The 23,907-nt window shown below is 38.3% G+C and overlaps 1 protein-coding gene across 1 annotated transcript in view; it reads left to right on the top strand.

Annotated features, from left to right (window-relative positions):
- Positions 1-2,392: 2,392 nt before the first annotated feature.
- Positions 2,393-23,907, top strand: part of PRPH2 (peripherin 2) — a 29,292-nt gene continuing 7,777 nt past the window's right edge. Inside the window, exon 1 of the mRNA XM_074264719.1 lies at positions 2,393-3,079. Within this exon, the coding sequence (XP_074120820.1) occupies positions 2,499-3,079 (581 nt within the window). The 5' untranslated portion in view covers positions 2,393-2,498. The remainder of the gene's footprint in view (positions 3,080-23,907) is intronic.

Genomic DNA, 23,907 nt, shown 5'->3' on the forward strand with positions numbered 1-23,907 from the left:
CTTCCTTCCTTTCCTTCCTTCCTTCCTTCCTTTCTTTCCTTCCTCCCTTCCATCCTCCCTCCTTTCCTTCCTTCCTTCCTTCCTTCCTTCCTTCCTTCCTTCCTTCCTTCCTTCCTTCCTTCCTTCCTTCCTTCCTTCCTTCCTTCCTTCCTTCCTTCCTTCCTTCCTTCCTTTCTTCTTTCCTTTTGTAGAAAGAGAGTGCCACATGACGTTGGGACAGGCTAAATCCTAAAGGGGACTTAGCACCCTAAAATAATTAGCTGTAAGAAGAAGTGGGATTGAGAAGCATAATGGAGTTAGAGGAGATATTGAAGAAGGCACCCCTAAACTAAAACCCCTTGAAGGAGAAAAATCTGAGAGGAAACAAGATAAACAGTTTCATTCTGTTATCTAGGTGGGGTTGGCTCAGTCCTGAGCTAAAAGAATTCCAACTCCATTCAATTAAAGAAACTCCTATTATAAAAGAGCCAATCTAAAATCCTCTCTTTTCAGAGGTCCTGACATGCCAGCTATGCCATGCTTGCTATGCCAAGGGCCTCTGCCCGCTAGAATATTCTTTTCCAGTGCCACCCTCTCTTTACCCTCACCTATTTCCCTAACCAGACTTTATGCCTCTGTCAGGATTTCTAACTGTACTTCCAATCCCCATAAAAACCTCTTTTATCAATCTAGGTTTTTGGGTCTGTAAATTCCTTTACAGAGAATCCCTGCACCGCCAAAAGGGGATTCTCTAAACTCCCTACCCTTGTGCCGAATCCCAAGGGGGTACAGGGGAGCCAAACCTCTCCATTTGGTTCCCTGAAACCCAAACTTGCCTCTAGACCTTTTCATTTAACTCCCTGACCACCAGAAACCCTAATCTCATTTTGGTTCCCTGAATCTCGACCTCATCATTCGGTTCCTGAAAGGGAACCCCAAAACCTAAACTTCATCAATACCATGTGGCAAGGGGTGGGGTAAGGAGAAAAACACCACTAGGCAGAGTGCCATGGTAGGCTGACCCAAAGTAGGGTAGCAGCCATTGGATGGCCCACAGTTAGATTTTATAGGGAAAATTTCATCTCGGGGACATGACTGGGATTTCTGACTGGGTATGGCAAGGTGAGACTGCTGGAAATACTACAGGGGAGAGTCACAAGGATTTGACACAACTTGAATTTTTGACTGGAGGCCCTTCCCAAAGGGACGATGGATGAACTGATCTCTATCACTGCCTTCTGCCTGTTTGTCTCAAGATCACCAAAACAGCATTCAAAAACCTACCATTCAAAACCTACCTTCTGCCAAGGAGAATTGTGAACTTTTCACATGACCAAATCCTAACATTTGGTGTCTACACCAGCCATATCATTTCAGGCTTAAGGAGTTTAAGAAGTAATTTTTTGCATTTTGGAATATGGCTATGTACCTGGGGTGTGTATAGGTGTTTTTTTTCCCTTCCCTTTTTATCATAAGCTAAAGTAAACTCTATTGTGATAGAAAGTGCCATGCACATCCAGAGAGAGAACTATGGAAACTGAATATGAAAGCATAGTATTTTCATTTTTGTTGGTTTTTGTTTGCTGGTATTTTTCTTTCCCGTTTTCCCCCCCTTTTGATATTTCTTGTGCAGCATGATTGATATGGAAATATGTTTAGAAGAATTGCACAAGTTTAACCTATTTCAGATTGTTTGCTATCTTGGGGAGAAGGAACAGTGGAGAGAGGGAGAAAAATATGGAACATAAGATTTTGCAAAATTGAATGTTTAAAACTATTTTTTCAAGTATTTGAGAAAATAGAATACTATTTTAAAAATTAAACAATTTAACGAACTCCTCTTCCCCTCAAAGTCTAGACTTGGTGGATAGTCACACTTCCATTTAAACTTTGGTTCTGGCCACTAGAGGGTACCCATAGGATTACTAGTAGTCATCTCTGCCATTCCTACCTTGCAATATAGGGTGCCATCTCTCCAAAGTCTCTTTCCCCCAGAAAAAGTCCCCCAGACTGTGCCTGTGACTATTAATTTGCTTGGATACATCTGGCTTTTTTTTTTTTTTTTTGCTTTGTTGATTCATGAGATTTGGTTTCCCATCCTTTCCCCTGATTCTCTTATAGCATCCACAATGAACCTGAGGAGGCTCTAGAGAGAAAAATGAAGGAGCCCATGGCTGCTCTTCTCTGCTGCTGGCAGGGCTTTTTCTAATTGGATAAATCTGATTAAAGGGATTAGGGTGACCTCTCTGGCAGATCCTACTTTAATAATCTGCAACATTGAGACTGTTTCTCCTTTGCTCGCACAGGACGGCAGTTGGTGCTTCTTGTCTTTGATGAACTGTGAATTTAATGCTGCTACTCCTGAGCTCGTTGGAGCCCTAGGATAAAGGAGTAGACATGGCCAGACCTGAGAAGGGCTCCCTGCAGACTATGCCATCTGCCGTGTCCCAAAGGCCTTGAATTTTTGTCTCCCACCAAGTTTAAGAGCCCAGAGCCCACTTGGGCTCCAGCCAGTAAAAATGGCACTGATGAAAATCAAATTCGACCAGAAGAAGAGAGTCAAATTAGCCCAAGGGCTCTGGCTCATGAACTGGCTTTCAATACTAACTGGAATCATCCTCTTCAGTTTGGGAATATTCCTCAAGATTGAGCTCAAGAAGAGAAGCGAGGTAATGAACAACTCAGAGAGCCATTTTGTGCCCAACTCCCTGATTGGGGTCGGGGTGCTAGCTTGCATCTGCAATGCTCTTGGAGGCAAAATATGTTATGATGCTCTAGACCCTGAAAAATACTCCAAATGGAAGCCATGGTTGAAGCCCTACTTGGGCTTCTGCGTTCTATTCAACATCCTCCTCTTCTTGGTTTCCCTCTTTTGCTTCCTGATGAGGGGCTCCCTGGCAAGCACCTTGGAACATGGGCTCAAGAATGGCATGAAGTACTACAGGGACACAGACACCCCAGGTCGGTGCTTTATGAAGAAGACTATAGACATGTTGCAGATTGAGTTCAGGTGCTGTGGAAACAGTGGCTTCCGGGACTGGTTTGAAATTCAATGGATCAGCAACCGTTATCTGGACTTTGCCTCCAAAGAAGTTAAAGAGTGAGTAGCGGTATGGGGTTTCTTTGTGTGAAAGTGTGTGTGTGTGTGGGTTTGTGTGTGTGTGTGGGTGTGTATACCCATATGGATGAGGAACGGAAGCAGCCAGGGTGCCCCTACCCATGACTGGAGTGGAGGTCCTTAAGGGAAACCAGCTAAAGTCTAGGTCAACTTCATCAGATTTGGGAGGAACTGTTCATTCCCAGGTCACATCTCCTGAGAAATTATTTCTCTTCCCAACTCATTCACCTGTAGCCATCAGACCAGATTGATTTGGGACCTGGATGTTTTATTTAGAAATGCTATCCTGTCCAAATTCAAGTATTTTTTTTTCTCCACCACCACTTATTTCCCAAGATTCTGCCACAGACCATTCCATCCCAAAGAACCCCATCGTTTTAAAATCATGGTTACAAAATACATGGTTAAATGTGTCTATTGTTTTCTTTGACCGAAAGAAAAAAAAGGATAAGCTTTTATGAAGGGAAGAACCTTGATCTTCACTTTACATATACATTGTTTAAAGGGCCTCACTCCACAAGGAAAGTGTTTGTCCAACTTCTAAGTGATATATAAATATAGCATATTTAGTAATAATTTAATAAATATAAAATAATTCACAATATAATAAATATAATATGAATAGCACTTAGTAGGTTCTTAAATGTTTATTGACTGATAAATATGAAATCATGAATGATGAATTTTATACTTTCTAACTTGTGATTATTATTACTATTTTGAATACTACTACTACTATCTCTTTGGTTTAGCACAAATGCCTGGGACCTAGTAGGCACTTAAATGTTTATTAGCTGACTGATCTATGATTTCACCAGTGGAACTTCCAGAGTGGAAATTATTTCCACTAATACAGATCAGCAACTTGGCAGTAATTTATGATTTTACAAAGTTGTCTGGTGGCACTCAGAAGTTCATCTACCTGCCCAGGGTCATATAAACACTATGTGTTTATATCCCTCTATTTCACCAATTGCTTTTCTGATGAAGTAATCATAGTAAACTAAAATGTCCTTCTGAGTCAAGTGTCTTCCTGTCCTTTTTCTGAATGAATGTCCACTGTCCACTCACATCTTACATTGTTAGGTTCAAATTCATGTCAGAAGAAAGCTAGTCAAAACCAATCTGGTAAACAGGATGAATGATGCATCCGAGGGCATGGAAGTTTAGATCCCTATTGATTTTCTTGTATGGCTCATAAACTAGTTTATAGGTTATTTCAAAAGAGGAGATTCAGAGGGAAAATCCTTGCTGGAATAGACAGGAAAGGAAAAGAGACAGACCTTCTCTTACACTTGAGAAAGCTGTAGACTTGTCTTCATTTAATATGTAAAGATGACATTATAAGAGCAGACAATGAGATGTTCTTCAAGGATAACACTGAGCTATCTACCTACTGGTTCCCCTTTCATCAAGAGTAAGGACTAGTGGGGCATTAAGTAGATATAAGAAAATGCTTACTCTAAGAATATAAGAGGCAACCTTACAGACATTCCGTTATATGGTGAACTAATGAGCCATACATACTTGAGAGAGATAGGTAAAGCCACATTAAAACGTTGTCACAGTGGACAATGTCTGGGTCCAAGTGGCAAGCTTTGCTTCTTACCACTATAATATTTTTATGTTACCCAGAACTATATTTGAGTGTTTTATAACTTTGGACCCAGATGGCTTCTAGCTCAATAGAGTGAATGAATCACAATGTATTTGGAGTCAGAAAATTGAGATTGGGATCCCAATTCTGTCATTAACTGTGTGAACTTGGGCAAATCAGTTAATTTCTGTGATTCTCAGTTTCCTTATCTGTAAAATGAGGAGGTTAGATTACATCAGGGGTTCTTCACCTTTTTCATGTCATGAACTCTTTTGGCAGTCTTGTGAAGCCTGTGGACCGTCTCAGAATAACAGGTTTTAAGAACATAAAAATAAAATAAATATAATTACAAAGGAAAGCAATAACGCTGCAATAAAGATGTAAATTCCCTCTCCTATCCACACTCACAGACTCTGAAATTTATCCATAAAATCTAACCATAAAAATCTATCCATATAACCCAAGTTAAGAGTCTCTGAGCTGGATGATCTTCTCTCACTCTAAATCTATGAACTAGATTAGCTAATTATAGCCAATTTGTATATGATGACTTAAGGTTTGCAAAGCACTTGCTATCCTTTATTTCATTTTTTCCTCACAACAACCCCTGTGAGATAGAAGCTATTATTTTCCTCATCTTACAGATGAAAAATTAAGGCTTAGAGAGATTAATTGACTTCCCAGAATCACACAATGACAGAGTGTCTGAGGCAATATTTCAACCTAGGTCTTCCTGTCTCCAAATCCAGCCATCTGCAAAGAAAGGTCTGGGTCTCAGTCTTCTCTTCTGAAAAGTGAGGTTTGGGTTAGGTCACCCCTAAAGTGACTTGGAGTAGGCTATGAGTCTGAACATTAATGAACCTCCGAGGGCTTTGCCTAACTAACTACACCTGAAAAGATAAGAAATTCAGACTGAAGGTCATTACTGGAAGATTTTGTTTTCTCCTTGCACAGGGATTATAGATGTAAATCCCTGTTGGAGGAGGGGACCATAAGCCTTTCTGTCCTTCATACAAAGGGAGCAGTGTGTGAGTATATGTGTGTGCCCAAGTGTCTACACATATGTTTCTTATGTGAGTGTGTATGTGTGTGTAGTATCATTGAAACTTTCCCTCTCTCAACATGGGTGTGAGACATAACAAGCTTTAAGTTTTGCAAAGTGCCTTATATATGTTATCTATTTTATAAATACTATGTATTTGTCATATATATGTTATATATTTTCTAATTTGTGGTTAATCATAATGATAATTTCTGTTTGGACCTGTGATTTGACCAGTGTAGTGATCTTCCAGAGAGGAAACTCCCTCCATTTATGCAGACTGGCATCTTAACTGTAATTTAAAATTTTATTTATTTATTTTGAAAGGGGGGGTGTTTTTCATTAACTTTACTTCTTAGTAATAAAAACAGGTAAGTAAAAATGGCAGACAAAAAGATTGTATCTAATAATATATACAACACTAGACTCTCAAAGCTTCCTACTCTATATTTTAAAAAGGAACAAGTACATCACAACATTGCATTTGGCTGCCTTTTAGTGTCATATTTATTTATATTATTATAGTCACTGCTTGCTTTGTACAAATTCATACAAATTTTCCCATGAAAAGGACTTTTAAAATTATTATTATTATTTTTTAAGACAATTGGTGTTAAATGACTTGCTCAGAATCACACAGCTATTAAGAGGCAAGAGAGGATTTGAACTTGCGTCCTCCTGACTCCTTGATTGGCGTTCTGCACCACCTGGCTACTTATATTTTGTAATTTTAATAAATCCACCAAGACCAATGAGAGGATAAACTATTTACCCAGGGTTGTGTAAACAGAGGCAAGTCAGAAACCAGGTTTTCTTGGAAGGAGAAAGCAGTTCGCTGGTGGTTTATCTTTTGAGAGTCCAACTCCCAACTCTCCATGCAAACCCCAGCTTGGATTCACGTCTCTCCAGATAATCGCTAAACCCCTTACCAGGAGGGAGCAAAACTGGGCTTTTTCCAAGTATCAATTTTGCTCTGAGGAGCTGGATGCTTCAGGCAAAATTGAGTTCTAGGCTGACTGTTCACTGTATCAATTGTTTAGTTACAAGAAGCATGGAGGGAGAGCCAGTCTTGAAGCCAAGAAGGCTCAGGTGAAAGTCTGGCTTCTGACACAAGCTGTGAGACAAATTCAAATCTATAGACTTCTCTGATATAGAACAGTCACAGACATATGTTGGTGGAGGTAGACTTCCTCATGAGGAGGTCCCCATATTGACAAAATTACAGGTTTAGACTAAAAAAAAATTGTTTCATTTGTTTCTTTCCTTCCCTTTCTCTCTCCTCCCCCCTCCCTTCCCTCCTCTCTCCTTATCCCTCTCTCCCTCTCTCTCTCCTTCCCTTCATTCCTCCCCTCTCTCCATCCATTCTTCCCTCCCTCCTTCTCTCTTTCCCTTTTCCTCCTTTCCTCCTTCTTCTCTCTCTCTCTCTCTCTCTCTGTTTCTCTCTCTCCCTCCCTCTCTCTTTCCCTCTTCCTCCTTTCCTGCTTCTTCTCTATCTCTCTGTTTCTCTCTCTCCCTCCCTCTCTCTTTCCCTCTTCCTCCTTTCCTCCTTCTTCTCTCTCTCTCTGTTTCTCTCTCTCCCTCCCTCTCTTTCTTCTTCTTCATCATCTTCCTCTTCCTCCTCTTCCTCTTCTTTCTCCTTCTCCTCCTCCTTTTTCTCTTTCTTTTTCGCCTCCTCTTCTTCCTCCTCCTCCTCTTCCTCCTCCTCCTCCTCCTCCTCTCTGCCTTGGGTGGAATGCCCCAACACTAATCATATCTCTCACTTTTACTACATCTTGAGCAGGTCACTCTCCATGTCTCAGTTTCTTCATCTGTAAAATGAGAGTTTGTATTGGTGGACTTCTAAGGTCCTTCCAACTCAAAAGCTTTGATCCTTATGATCTCTTATAAAAGATATGGTGCAGGTCTTCAGATCCATTATGAGGTACAGTAATTCTAAATAATGGGGGGGCCGAACTTCAGGCCTGACTTGTATACCTCTGGCATCTCATTAACTCCAATCCTCCAAGAGGCTGTGGAAGGGGCAGCTGAGGTCAGGGGAAGGTGCCTAGGAGAGGTACATCAAGGTGATAGGATCTTTAAGGTTGTAGCCTGGGACGAGGCAAGGCCTGTGATGATTACACAGGACAGAGAGAGTGACCATAAGGATGGTGGACTTTAGGATCACTGTGGGAAAGATATGGCTTCCTCAGATTGTCAGCACCCTGGAACAATTCTCAGTCTCCTCATCCTAGTTATTGCTCTGCATAAACCTGTCAGTCTGTTAATTCTTCTGAGGCATTTAGAAACTGCTTTCTGACCACCACCAGGAAGGGTTGCAGAGATAATGAATAGAGAGCCTGCCTTTGACCCACATGTGTGAAGCTTGCTTAACCTCTTGGTATTCAAGGCCAGTTTGTAAGGTCAAGTTTTAAAGAAGGTACTGATCTGTATGGTGGAGGGAATTTCTTCCTCTAAAAGTTCCTGACACCAATAAAATAATAACTAACATTTATATAATTCTCATTGTATACCAGGCACTGTGCTAAAAGTACTTTACAGTTATTATCTTATTTGATTCTCATATCAACCCTGGGGTAGGTGCTATTATTATAAAATCCACATTTTATGGGATTTTATGGAGGAGGAAACTGCGGTAGATAGAGATGAAGTAGCTTACTCAGGATCACACATAGTAAGTGTCTGAGCTTGGCTTTCTGACTCTAGGGCCAGAATTTTCTATCCTTTGCACTCCCCAGCTGTTTATGAATCACAAGTCCAGTCCCTTATTTTTTTGTGATTTATGCATGATAGAATGTAAGATCTTTGAGGGCAGGGATTGTTTACTTTTTATCTTTATATCTCTAGCTTCTGGCCCAGTCCCCAACACATAATAGGACCTTAAATACTTATTTGATTGATTTATATTGGTGGAAGAAGGTTTTCCCTAGGAGTTCCCTGACAGGCCTGGCTAAAAAATAAATAAATAAATAAACTAAAAACCAAAACAAACAACTCTCTTCTTCCTCCCCCACCCAACCGATATCTTTCCCACCAAATTCATACTGAAGCTAGCAGCTGAGCTACTGCTGAGGTTTTTTTCCTCTACTTATTGCCATATTCCTTGTTTGGAGAAAAAGCTACCAAGCAGTGATATGGTCATAAGGCAGATGGACCTGAAGAAATCACTCTGAGGAAAGAGTCTCTAAATAATGGAGGTGGGCAGAATCCCAGAGGATAGGAGCGCCAGTGATGAGGTATTTGTGAGAGCTTCCACTATACATTTGGATAGATTACCCCCTCCACACTTTGGTAGACAGTCTTCAGGAATAACTGAGATCCAAAAAACTGACATCTCCTGGTGATCAATCTTCTGATAATGAGTTTATCTGTGGTTTTACATGGTTCCACATAAAATATAATTCTTTGGTACCACAAAAACAAGGTTAAGTAAAAGAACCTTGATAGAGGCAGTGAACAATATGAACAATGTTATGAACATGGCATCACAATGAATTTCATGACATTGAGGTGAAATTCCATTATAATGCATATTTAGGTTGGTTTTTAGACTTCCAATAGAGTCCATCTCTAGACCCTTCTTCAAAGTCTTTCCAGGGCCAGTGATTTCTTGGCACAGACTTTGAAAATGTAGGGTCCTCACATGTGCAGAAATGTTTGTAGCAGCCCTTTTTGTTGTGGCAAGAAACTGGAAACTGAGTGGATGAAGAATTAATTGAAGAATGGCTGAATAAATTGTGGTATATGAATGTTATGGAAAATTGTTTTATAAGAAACAACCAGCAGGATAATTTCAGAGAGGCCTGGAGAGACATGAACTGATGCTGAGGGAAAGGAGCAGGACCAGGAGATCATTGTACAACAACAAGAACTGATCTTCTGATGGACGAGGCTCTCTTCAACAATGAGATGATTCAAACCAGTTCCAATGGTTTTGTGAGGAAGAGAGCCATCTATACCCAGTCAGAGGACTATGGGAACAATTATGTTGTGGGACTATAACATAGCATTTTCACTTGTTGTTGCTGTTTGCTTGCATTTTGTTTTCTTTTTCATTTTTCCCTTTTTGATCTGATTTTTCTTGTGCAGCAAGCTAAATGTGGAAATATGTACAGAAGAATGGCACATGTTTAGCATATATTGGGTTGCTTGTCATCTAGGGGAAGGATTGGGTGAAAGGAGAGAGAAAAAAATTGGAACACAAGGTTTTGCAAGGGTGAATGTTGAAAATTATGAGTATGTTTTGAAAATAAAAAAAAAATTATAAAAAAAGAGAATGTAGGGTCTTGAAGGCAGCTGGGTGGCTCAGTGGGTAAAGCACTGGCCCTGAAGTCAGGAGGTCATGAGTTCAAATGTGACTGAGATACTTAGCTATGTGAGCCTGGACAAGTCACTTAACCTCAATTGCCTTGCAAAAGAGAAAAGAGGATGTAGGATGTAGGAATCACAGATTTAGAGCTGGAAGAACCTCCTACTCTAACCTTTTATTTTATAGTTGAGGAAACTGAGGTTCAGTGAGGTTAAATGACTTGTCTAATGTCACAAAGTCAGTAAGTATCAAAAGCAGGGTTTGAATCCAGGTCTTCCTGATTCCAAATGTAGGTCACAAATGTTTGTTGCCTCTTTAGGAAGCATTGTGGGAGGACATTAGTGGAGAAGCACCATAGACCCATGTTGAATTCCCAAAAAATCAGGGTTTTTTCTCCTACTATTCCAGTTCTTCCATTAGAATAGAAGTAGATGTACAAGAATACAAAAGCATATAAATTCTATCCAAGAGCAGACAAATTCTATACAAGAATGTATTAAGTACCTACTATGAGCCAGGAACTGCTAGATACCAGGAATACAAGACAAAAATAACTCATACTCAAAAGAATCACAGATTTTAAAAAATAAACTTAAAAAAATTTTTTTGAATAGGCAATTGGGATGAAATGACTTGCCCAAGATCACACAGTTAGTGTTAAGTATCTGAAGCCAGAGTTGAACTCAGGTCCTCCTGATTTTAGGGCCAATACGCTATTGTTCCATTTAGTTGCCCCTAAGAATTGCAGATTTTGGACTGGAAGGGACCTTAGAGGCCATCTAATCCAGTCCCATCATTTTATAGATGAAGGAACTAAGGCTCAAGGAGATTACATGACCTCCCCAAACTTATAGAGCTGGTAAATAGCAGAGGTAGAATTTATATCTGGGTCTTCTGGCTTACAACTTAGATGTCTTTCCACCATTATAGTGTAAATTCTAAATTCTTACTTCCTCATGTACCATTGTCTTTATCCTGCCTCCTTTTCTCTGCCTTTATTCCATAAGCAGCTATAATGACTCCACAGAGACCCAAGATAGGGAATTTGGGTTTTATGCTGGCTTTGACTCTTAGCTGTATGAATTTGGGTAAGTTAGGCCATGAAGCAATGGAAATGAGATTGGTTTTTCCCCACAGTTACATGTAAAACAACTTTTTTTTGGGTTATATATGTATGTTCATTTTTGACATATTTACATATGAATCATGTTGGGAGGGGGAAAATCAGAACCAAAGGAAAAAAACATGAAAAAAAGAAGGAAAAAAAGTGAACCTAGCATGTGTTGATCCATATTCAGGCACCAATAATTCTCCTTCTGGCTGCAGATGGCATTTTTCCATTTAAAGTTTATTGGGGATTGCCTTGGATCACTGAACCGCTGAGAAGAACCAATCTATGATAGTTGATCATTATACAATCTTGCTGTTGCTGTTTTACAATATTTTCCTGGTTCTACTTACTCATCATTAGTTTATGTAAATCTACCTAGGCTTTTCTAAAACTAGTCTGTTCATTATTTCTTTTAGAACAATAATATTCCACAACATTCATATACCATAATTTATTCAGCCATTCTCCAACTGATGAGCATCCATTCAGTTTCCAGTTTTTAGAAGTCACTACAAAAAGCTGCCCCAAACATTTTTGCACATGTGGGTCCCTTTCCCTCCTTTAAGATCTCTTTGGAATACAGACCCATTAGAGACATTGCTGGATCAAAGGGTATATACAGTTTGATAGCCCTGTGGGCATAATTCCAAATTGTTCTCCAGAATAATGGGACTGTTTTTAGAATAATCAAAGAAGTTCTGGAATCAAGTCTGGATCTTATATTTGCAATCTGTGTAACCTTGGACCAATCCTTTAAATTCTCTAGACTTCATGTCCTGTATCTGGATACTGAAAGATCCAGGCCTTTAAGATCCCTTCCAACACTAACTCTGTGTGCTTTTAAGAGTTCTACTTTTGTTCCCTTTGAGCTCTGGAGCCCATTCTTCTTATACTATTATCCTCAAATTCCATGAGCCTCAGTTTCCTTATCTGTAAAACTCCAGGATTAAGAACATTTGCACTACTAGTAAGGCAGCTAGATGGTGTCATGATACATAAAGTGCTGAGCCTGGAGTCACAAAAACCTAAGTTCAAATTTGGTTTCAGACCCTGTCTGAGAGATCCTGGACAAGTCATTTTATTTCTATTTGCTTCAGTCTCTTCATTTGTAAAATGGGCACCTACTTCCCAGGGTTGTTATGAAGATCACATGAGATAAAAATGTAAAATGCTTTGCACTGGGTTGTAGAAAGAAATGTACTCTGTAAACCTTAAAGTTCTATATCTATCTATATGTATGTGTATAGTTAACCTAAAGTTCTATATAACATCAGTTATTTTTGACACAAGCATAAGATCTACTATGTCTACAATGTTGGACTAGGTATAAAAGTGGTACAAAACTAAAGTTACAATCCTTGTTTTTCCAGGATTTTATAGTATCAAGGTGGTTAGAATCTAATGTAAGTATCAATCCTATGTCTGTGAGAAGTGACCTCTGGAATGGTGGGGTGGGGAAGGGCTGCCTCTGCTGTCTGGTGTTTTCTCCTCCTGTTGGAAATGCTATCAAATGGTGGAGGGGCTGAGGGCTAAATTCATTACTCTGCAGTACCATGTTCTAACAAGCTAAATGGTCATACACACTTAAAAGACCCAGTTGGGATGATTTAGAAGATCCAGGTAAGAATGTGATGGGAGAAGGACATAGAGATGACCACCTTTGAGGTTTCCTAGTGGTTGGGAATCCTCTAATCATAGAAATTTTAGGGTTAAAAAAGGATTTATTTTATTTTCATTTTTATTTTATTTTTGGCAAGGCAATTGGGGTTAAATGATTCATTCAGGATCACACAGTATTAACACAAGTGTTAAAAGTCTGAGGTCTTATTTGAACTTAGGTCCTTCTGATTTAAGTTTTTTCATTTTTTAAAAAAGGATTTAAAAAAATCTGGGAAGACGCATTGTACATTAACAACAACATTGTAAAGACAAACAACTTCAAAAGACTTAATGGTTTTGATCAACACAGTGACTACTATATCTCATGATAAAACATGCTACTCACCTCCATATAGGGGTGAATGGCCTTAGAATGCAGATGAAAGCATCTTTTTTTCTTTTTCCTTTCTTTATTTTCTCTTTCCTTTTCTTTCTTTCATTTCCTTTTATTTTCCTTTACTTTTGACTTGGCTAATAGAGGAATTTGTTTTTCATGGTTATACATATATTACATATGTAATTTTTTTTTTTTTTGCCTTCTTAATTGGTGGGGAAGAGGGAGATGAGAGGGAGAAGATGTGAAACCCACAATAAAATAAAGCTGAAAATTTTTTTTCAGTTCCAATTCCCTCATTTTCCAAGTGAAGGAACAGAGAGAAGTGAAGTGATTTCCCCAAATTTGTGTAACTCATTAATGGAGGAGCCATCATTCACAGAAGGGTCCAAGTCTATTTTGGCACTTGTGATTAATTCTTGTAGAGAACAATGGGACATTGTTGGACAGTGGTCCAAATCTTGTGGTTCCCATTTTACATGACCACAGAATATTGAAAATTGGTATTACTTAGAAAAATTAAGATCTGATGAACTGTGAGCTCTAGCATGGCGCATATTTTTCCAATCTCCAAAAATGTTTGTGAGTGTGTACATATACAGGCAAAGCAAAGTGGGTGAGGTTTTCTTCAGTGCCCCTTCTCCTGCTATCTCAGATACTCATCTTGGGAACCCCATTCCTCTGTGTTCACCTATCCCTTGACCCCTTAACTTATTCTGTGTCAGGTTCCTCCCTCCTCTATCCTATCCCACTCTCACCAGTGAGTCTTCCGCCTGAGGCTGAACAGAATAATTGGTTAACTTGATGAACAAATCTATGTGAATATTCCAATTTGAGAGGCAGTGGGAGTTAGTGGAGAAAACACTAGAATGAGATTAAAGAAACATGAGTTCAAGTTCTAGCTCTTTCATTGACTGTATGATTTGGGGAGCCAATTAATCTCTCTGCTCTTCAGACCTTGCCTTACCCACACCTCACAGGGTGGCTATGGGCAGGACCAAATGGGAAAATGAATGGGATAGTGCTTTGCAAATTGTGATCTATACATATGTTATTGCCATTATTTACACTTTGATCAAATGTATAGTGCCCAGGGGTGTACATGATCATTATATCATGATGAAAATGAATTGGAGAATAAATATCTGGAGCAATGATGTTTAAAAGAACACTTTAAAATATCTATTTATTTCTTAACATTACTTAAAAAAATACATTTCTAAGGTTTCCTCCCTCCAACTCCTCTCCCACTCATAAAGAAGGCAAGCAATTATAATATAAATTACACATGTGAAGTTATACAAAACATATTTCCATATTAGTCATGTTGCAAAAAAAGCAAAAAAATTTTAAAAAGTGAAAAAAAGTATGCTTTATCAGTTTATCAATTCTCTGGATGTTGATAATATTTTTCATCGAATCCTTTAGAATATGCTTGTATCATCGTACTGATAGAAATAGTCAAATCTTTCAGAATTGATCATTGTTTCAATGTTGTTACTGTGTACAATGTTCTCCTGGTAAATAAATTTTCCCATGCTCTTCTGAAACCATCTTTCATCATTTCTTCTTCTTCTTCTTCTTCTTCTTCTTCTTCTTCTTCTTCTTCTTCTTCTTCTTCTTCTTCTTCTTCTTCTTCTTCTTCTTCTTCTTCTTCTTCTTCTTCTTCTTCTTCTTCTTCTTCTTCTTCTTCTTCTTCTTCTTCTTCTTCTCCTTCTTCTCCTTCTTCTCCTTCTTCTCCTTCTTCTCCTTCTTCTCCTTCTTCTTCTTCTTCTTCTTCTTCTTCTTCTTCTTCTTCTTCTTCTTCTTCTTCTTCTTCTTCTTCTTCTTCTTCTTCTTCTTCTTCTTCTTCTTCTTCTCTTCTCCTTCTCCTCCTTCTCCTTCTTCTCCTTCTTCTCCTTCTTCTCCTTCTTCTTCTTCTTCTTCTTCTTCTTCTCCTTCTTCTTCTTCTTCTTCTTCTTCTTCTTCTTCTTCTTCTTCTTCTTCTTCTTTTTCTTCTTCTTCTTCTTCTTCTTCTTCTTCTTCTTCTTCTTCTTCTTCTTCTTCTTCTTCTTCTTCTTCTTCTTCTTTTTCTTCTTCTTCTTTTTCTTCTTCTTCTTCTTCTCCTCCTCCTCTTCCTCCTCCTCCTCCTCCTCCTCCTCCTCCTCCTCCTCCTCCTCCTCCTCCTCTCTCCTCCTCCTCCTCCTCTTCCTCCTCCTCTTCCTCCTCCTCCTCCTCCTCCTCTCCTCCTCCTCCTCCTCCTCCTCCTCCTCCTCCTCCTCCTCTTCCTTTTTTTTTTTTAATTTTTTGTCATTTCTTATTAGTGGAATAGTGTTCCATCATAAACATATAGCACACCTTTTCAGCCATTCCCCAATGATGGATATTCCCTCCATTTTCAATTCAAAAAGAACACTTGTTGATGTTTGTTTTGGTTTTGTATTCACTGACATGTGCTTTTGTAGCTATTCTTAATATTATGTCTCCAGTCAGACTGGATGTTCCTCAGGGGCAAAGATTACTGGGGTTCCTGGAAGAGGGAGATGATAATTATTCCCTCTTCTGTATGGGACTTTTTATCCAGTGAGTACTCAACAAGAAAATACCTATCAACATACATCCATTCATTTATTCATTTAAGAAGCATTTATTAAGGCTTTTAAAAAAATTTATTATGTCTATGGGCTAAAAATTGAGCTAGGAGCCAGAGATACAAAGATAAAACTAATTCTTGTCTTCAAGGAGCTTATATTCTTTTAGTGGAGAGATGTACAACGTGTACACAAATCAGCAAACACAAACTGGATGCCAATTTAATCCAAAGTAATTGGGGGGGCAGTTCTAGCAATTGGGGACATTAGAATAATGTTCATATAAGAAGTTGACTTAAGTTGACTCTCGAAAGGATTCTATAAGGCAGAGATGAACAGGAGTTGGGTTCCAAGCATGGAGTACAGACTACAAAGGTACAGAGAGAAGAGAGAGAAAATTGTGTACAAGAAAATTTTTGTACTAAATAAATCATTGTGCTTATTCAGGCAAAATCTAACCCCTGGCCTAAAAGGTTGAATGAATTTCTATTAAAACCTGGCTAGACTAAGAAATTCCTTAATTATTATAAATACTCTGCATAACCTCTCTTCTAGGGCTTAATAAGATTCTTATTAAGAGTCTTATGCACCTCACAACACTGAAAAAGACCTGACATTCCCCCCCCTTTATATTTAAAATTGATTTTTTTTCTTTGCTACAGCCCCTTAAATACCTCTTCCTCCTCGCCACTCCCCATTCCTGTCAGATTTTTTGTAAAAAAAAAATAAAAAAAGGAAAAAAAAAAAAAAGCAAGGCAGCCAAACCAACCAATGAAATAATTGTGTCAGAAAAATATGCAATATTTATTTATTAAGTACCTACTGTGTGCCAGTCCCTGTATGAGGAATTCAGGATACAAAAACACACTGAAACTAGTCCTGAAGTTCCCCACAGAAGTGGGATTTGTAATAGACCTGAGAGGGAAATCATTGAAATACTCTAGGAGGTTATAAATAGATGCCTCAATGACCTAGGACTTGAGATCTCCTTGGCCTGGCTTTGGCTTAAGAGTATGAGCTGCCTCTTAATCCAGAATTGGAACAAGGACAAAACCCCAGGCAAACAAGGTGAGGCTTCAGGATAGGCTGATTCAGGAAAAGGGAAGGCCCCAGGAGAGGGGAGCAAGGCTGAAGCTTAGAGAAGACTGAAAACCATAGACCTTTCCTCTCTGCAATCTGTTTTCACAGATTTCATACAACCTTGTACTTGACACTAAAGTGGATGCAGAAAGAAATGATACAAATCTTGTCTGTTGATAATTCTGTGTTTAATGTGGGGAGTCCCCTAACGGGAGCACTTTCATTCTGATAAAAGAGAGGCAATCCCTAAACTTGCAAATGCCTCATAGCATTTACCTCCTAAAAAATTTTCTGTGGCTCTCCATTTCCTGTAGGGTGAGATACAAACTCCTTAGTCTGGCATTTAAGGTCATCCACTGTTGTTCCAGTCTATTTGTCCAGGTTTATTTCAACCAATAAATCAATAATCATTAAGTGCCTTCTGTGTGCCAAACTTTTTTTTTTAATTAACGCTTTTTATTTTCAAAACATATGCATAGATGATTTTTCAACCTTGACCCTTACAAAACCTTGTGTCCAATTTTCCCTCCCTCCCATCCTTTTCCTAGATGGCAAGTAATCCAATATATGTTAAACATGGTAAAAATATATGTTAAATCCAATATGTGTATGCATAGTTATACGATTATCTTGCTGCATAAGAAAAATCAGATCAAAAAGGAAAAAATGAGAAAGAAAATAAAATGCAAGCAAACAACAACAAATAGAGTGAAAATAATTTATTGTGATTCACACTCAGTTCCCACAGTGCTCTTTCTGGGTTAGATGTCTCTTTTCATCACTGAACTCATTGTTGAAAAGAGCCAAGTCCATGAGAATTGATCATTGTATAATTTTGTTGCTGTGTATAATGATCTCCTGGTTCTGCTCATTTCACTCAGCATCAGTTGATGGAAGTCTCTGCAAGCCTCTCTGTATTCATCCTGCTGGTCATTTCTTACAGAACAATAATATTCCATAACATTCATATACCACAATTTACCCAACCATTCTCCAATTGATGGGCATTCACTGAGTTTCCAGTTTCTGGCCACTACAAAAAGGGCTGCCACAAACATTCTTGCACATACAGGTCCCTTTCCCTTCTTTAAGATCTCTTTGGGACATAGGGCCAATAGAAACACTGCTGAGTCAAAGGGTATGCACAGTTTGTTAACTTTTTGAGCATAATTCCAGATTGCTCTCCAGAATGGTTGGATTTGTTCACAACTCCACCAGCAGTGCATCACTGTCCCAGTTTTCCCACAAATCATCCAACATTCTTCATTATCTTTTCCTGTTATCTTAGTCAATCTGACAGGTGTGTAGTGGTATCTCAGAGTTGTCTTAATTTGCATTTCTTTGATCAATAGTGATTTGGAGCACCTTTTCATGTGAGTGGAAATAGTTTTAATTTCTTCATCTGAAAATTGGATATTCATATCCTTTGACCATTTACCAACTGGAGAATGGCTTGAATTCTTATAAAGTTGAGTTAATTCCTTAATTCCTTACATATTTTAGAAATGAGGCCTTTATCAGAACCTTTGAATTAAAAATGTTTTTTCAGTTTATTGCTTCTTTTCTAATCTTGTCTGAATTAGTTTTGTTTGTACAAAAACTTTTAAACTTAATATATTCAAATTCATCTCTTTTGTGTGCAATAATGAATTCTAGTTCTTTGGCCACAAACTCCTTCCTTCTCCACAGATCTGAGAGATAAACTATCCTATATTCTTCTAATTTGCTTATAAGGTTACAACAAAAAAGCCAGGCTGTTTGGATTGTCCAAGCTGGGCAGTGATGCATCCACAATTGATTTCAGACTCTCACCTCAAATGTATAGACAATGAGGGGTGAGGAAGGGAAGCCAGAGCCCATGAGCTCAGCTCTGTTGGCCAATTCAGAAGATAAATGGGAGTGGGGGTAGGTTTAGCCAGTGACATTTCTATAAGACTGATGTATCAATGAATGGCACACAGTGGTGATGACATGGAGAGTAATAGTTTAAGTAAGGGAGGATAAATGGGACACAGTCTGGATAAGGCACTAAGAGGACCAGTAACTATTCATCAGGCACCCACTACTTACCAGGCTAGGCACTGTACTAATTGCTGGGGGTACAAAGACAAAAATGAAATAGTCTCTGTTCTCAAGAAATGTGCACATATACCTTCGTAATTGATACAGTCAGTTAGAACATCACTAATAACTTGTTGCATAACCATGGGCATATGAGTGTGCTGGCTAGATCTCAATTTCTTGGTCTTTTAAATGCTGGGGAGGAGAGAATTAAATGGGATAAACTCTAAGATTTCTTTTAGCTTTGCAATCCTAGGATTCTATGTCTCTGGGATTGGGATTATGTTTATGTGAGTTTATATTCATAACTATTAGATTGAAAGCAGGCGCCAGGAAACTTACATGAACTGTTGCTAAGTGGAGTAGAATCAAAAGAACATTGTACACAGAAACATCAAGATTATGTATTTATAAATTCTGATGGATGTGGCTCTTTTATTTTATTTTTTTATGGAAGTTTTTTATTTTAAAAATATATGCAAGGATATGGCTTTTCTCAATAGCGAGATGATTCAGGCTAGTTCCAATGATCTTGGGATGAAGAGAACCATTTGCACCCTGAGGGAGAACTGTGGAGACTGAGTGTGAATCACAACATAGTACTTTCACCTTTTTTTGTTGTTTGTTTGCATTTTGTTTTCTTTCTCATTTTTTTCCTTTTTGATTTGATTTTTCTTGTGCAGCATAATAATTGTAGAAATATGTATAGAAAAATTGCACCTATTTAACATATTTATAAACATATAACATATCTAAACATTATAAAGTTATAAACATAATATATTTAACTTTAGATTGTTTGACATCCAGAGGAGGGAGTGGGTGGAAGAGAGGGAGAAAAAACAATTTTGCAACAAAGGTTTTTGCAAGGATGAATGTTGAAAACTAGTATGTGTTTTGAAAATAAAAAGGTTTATTTTAAAAAAGTAAGTTCTGACTTCTATGAAATCATTTCTCAGTCAGTCAACAAACTGACTTGAAGTAGGCTCCAATATATGTGAAATCATTTCTGTTTTGTACATTATGTTTTTGGTATACAAGTATCACTTCTTTGGGATTTTCTGTTTTCATTTGTAAGGAGAAAGGCACACCCACATACACACAGAGACACAGAGGCAGAAAGAGATCAAAGAAAGTTTTCTTTAATATGCAAATAGGTTGTGGAGAATGATTAATAAGGTAAGGAGCTGTGGAGTGTGTGAGTGTGTGTGTGTGAGTGTGTGTGTGTGAGTGTGTGTGTGTGTGTGTGTGTGTGTGTGTGTGTGTGTGTGTGTGTGTGTGTGTATACTAAGTCTATCATCATAGAGCACCCTTAATAGCTAAGTCTTGAGGAATGTCCAAGACCCAGAGAAGTTAAGGAGCTTGTCTATGTTCACACAGTTAGTAAGGGTCACAAATATATTTGAAGACAATTTTCTTCCTTAGGTCTAAGACCAGCTTATTCTCTTGTTTTGCCAAATACTCACCAAAATGCCAGAATAATTCCATAGCTGATCTACATGATTCAAGTCAATAAAACACAAGTATGACTTGGGGTTGGGGTGAGGCAGATGCTCTTTCTTTAAAAAAAATACTATTTATTTTTGACATTAATTTTTAATGATTCAGAGTTCCAAATTTTTTCTCTTACTTAATTACCTTCCCCACCCACTGAGAAGGCAAGTAACATGATATGTATTGTATATATGAAATATTTATGTATGTAATATACATATCCATATTAGTCCTGTTGGAAAAAAAAAACCAAGATAAATAAATGAAAAACAAAATATGGAGGAAACTTTCCTTATTGGAATTTATTTTTAAAAATATTACTTTATTTTTCCAAAACATGTAAAGATAGTTTTCAATATTTACATTTACAAAACCTAAACTAAATTCTTTTTGAATTCCAAACTCTGTTCCTCCTGTCCCTTCCCTACATTAAGAAGGCAATATATCAATTATTCATGTGAAATGATGTAAAATCTTCTCCATTAGTCATATTGCCAGAAATAAGAAAAAGAGAAAACTATATTTCACTTTGCACTTATAGTTCATCAGTTCTTCCTCTAGAGGCTCTTAGAGGCCTTAGAGACTCTTCATCATAATTACCCCGGAATTGTCCTGGGTCATTGTGCTGATCAGAATATCCAAATCTCATAGGAAACTCTTTTGATGTTATATTATTTATAGGATGGTAATATCCAGAACAAAGGGGATGATAATCCTGCAGCACTGTTGTGATCATACATTGGGAGTTCTAGGTTCAGTTGTGAATGTGACATTTTTGGAAGGTCATTGATGAACTAGAGCATATCCAAAGGAGGACACTAATATAGTGAGGGGACTAGAGCCCAAATCATATGGAGGAACTGGAACTGCCTACTCTGATATAATAGTAATAGTAATAATGATGATAATTATAGATAACATTTACATAGTATTTTAAGGTTTGAAAAGCATTTGACAATTATATCATTCAATCCTCAAAACCCTGGAAAGTATTATTATTATCATCCCATTTTACAGATGAGAAAACTGAGTCAGAGAGAGAGTAAGTGACTCATGCAGGGTCATACAATTAGCAAATGTTTGAAGATTTGAACCTAGGTTTTCTTGATTCCAGATTCAGTTCCATCCACAATTCAACCTAGCTTCCTCTACTACGTGGCTCTTTATGGTCTGCAAAATGTATTATTTCAGTTGATCTTCATAACAACCCTGTGAGGTAGTTGCTATTATTACCCTCAGTTTACAGATGAGGAAACTGAGGAAGAGAGAAGTTAAGTGGTTTGTCCAAGGTCACATAACAAAGGGAAAGTCTGGGGGGGATTTGAACTCACCTTCCTCACTCCAAGTCTAGGAGTCTATCCATTGCACCAGCTGTCTTAGGCAGAACAAAAAGAGACATCTAGAAATATTTGAGGCAGCCTGTGCAAGATCAGATTTTTTTTTTTCCGCTTGCTCCCAGAGAACAGAATTAGGAGCAATTGGTTGAAAGTTATAAAGAAGGTGATTTAGATTAGTCAATTGTGTATCATGCTACTTTCATTCTTGAATGTCTTCCTTTCTCTTTCCCTTGTAACAAAAGACAAAAAGAAGAGGAAAAAAAGCAGGTCAGCAAAACCAACTCATTCACTAATTGTATCTGAAAATATATGCTATATTCCAATCAATTTATCTTGTTTGAACAGAATTGTCTCCTTCATTAGACCATTAGCTCCTTGAGGGCAGAAACTGTGTTTTGCCATTCTTTGGATCCCCAGCACTTAGCACAAAGTAGGTGTCTAATCAATGTCAACTGACGGGTTCACAACATTAAATGTTTACTATATGCCAGGCACTGGGAATACAAAGGCAAAAGTAAAAACAGTCCTTGACTTGTAAAGGAGCCTAGCTTGACTTAAGGAAAAACTTCATAAGAAGTAAATCTATTTAAATGAGAGGTAGTGCATCACTTCACTGGAGAATCACTTGTCATGCTGGAGAGGGATTTCTGTTTTGCCCTCAGCTCTGCTAGATGACAGCTGAGATTCTAGGACTCATTGGGATTATATTGCCTCTCTTTGCCTCAGTTTCCTTACTTGAATAAAGGATGAGAGTGGACAGGTGATCTCTAAGAAGCCTTCTAGGATCCTGCTAAGTGAAGCAGAGCCCACAGAGAACCTGGTAATCTGACAAACCAGGGTGTTAGCTGGAAAGATGCAGGGTGGAAAGATGCAGGCTCCAGGTAACATCCCTCAGTGGTAGGAGAGACAGGGAACTGAGACTTCATTTCATTTCAGCCAGGTTACAGAGAGGAGATTGTGGGAAAACAATTTCGGTGCTGGTCTTGGGGACAGGGAGAACAGTTCCATGGATGTCTGCTCAGTTGATTAGGCCATTGGTAACTTCTCCTTAACCCCAAATATCCTATTTTTGTTCCTTATGTTGGCCATAGGGAAATAGATCTATTCAAAAATTATTGCAGAAGAGATCTTAGTAAGGGTCCTCCTTCTTTTACACTATTTCCCCTGCCTCTCTGCAAATCCAAATTTTCCTTTCCCTGCAAAGTCCAGTTCAAGCCTTGCCTCCTCCATGATTCTTATAGTTCCCACTGATGCTTTTCTTATCTCTTATAGTACCATTCCTTCTTAATTATGTTGTTCTCCAATAGTTTCCTGAGCTTGAAGTAAGCTTGAGGACAAAAGTTGAGTTTTATATAGTAGAATTGCAAGACCTCAGTATTTCAAGGAACCTCAGAACCCATTGAGTCTCTAAGGAGGAATATTCTATCTAATATCCCCAATAAATGGTTATCTAAGGTCTACTTGAAGACCTCAAGTGATTGGGAACTCACCACCACCCAGCACAGCCCAATCCGTTTTGGCTAATGGTAATTGTTAGGAAGCATCTCCTCTTCCTCTCTGCAGCTGTCACTGACCTCTGTCAAACCTGCTCCCTCTTTTACACACTGCCCTTCAAGTATCTGGAGAACCAGTATCACTCCATGACAAGTCTTCTCTTTAGGTTCAATAGTCTCAGTTCTTTTAACCAGTCTTTGCTTGAAATGATCTTGAGACCTTTCCTCATCCAGTTCATCCTTTTCTAGGCTTGCTCTGATTTGTTAATGCCCTTAATATGGCATGTTCTCCAGATTCAGATATGTTCTACTTGTATCCAGGGATGTGCTAGTAAATGTTTAACAACTAAAAACCATGCCCTAAAAACCCTTCTGTTATTGACATCTTTATTTGAAATCTTATTGTTCACTCTTTGTTTCAAAGAGGACTAAAGACATCAGAAAGGCAATGTGTTAACTTGTAAGCAAATTGGATTTAAGTGAGACAGAGCTGTACAAAGTTATCAGCCTCATTCACTCTCTCCTTGGAGTCATCATGTCCAGTGCCAATAAATAGATTAGGATGACTAACGATAGCCCTGGATGCAATGGGAGAACTTGGCCTTTTTCAGCTAACATCGTTCCCAGGTCTCCATTTGTCTGATGTAATGCTCATTAAGTGATTAAAGGCTAGCTAAGAATTGAGGCAAAAGATGGCTTAATTTGCCTTCCCAAAACAATTTGGAA

This window comes from Sminthopsis crassicaudata, chromosome 4 (assembly GCF_048593235.1).
Source record: "Sminthopsis crassicaudata isolate SCR6 chromosome 4, ASM4859323v1, whole genome shotgun sequence".
Classification (NCBI taxonomy): domain Eukaryota; kingdom Metazoa; phylum Chordata; class Mammalia; order Dasyuromorphia; family Dasyuridae; genus Sminthopsis; species Sminthopsis crassicaudata.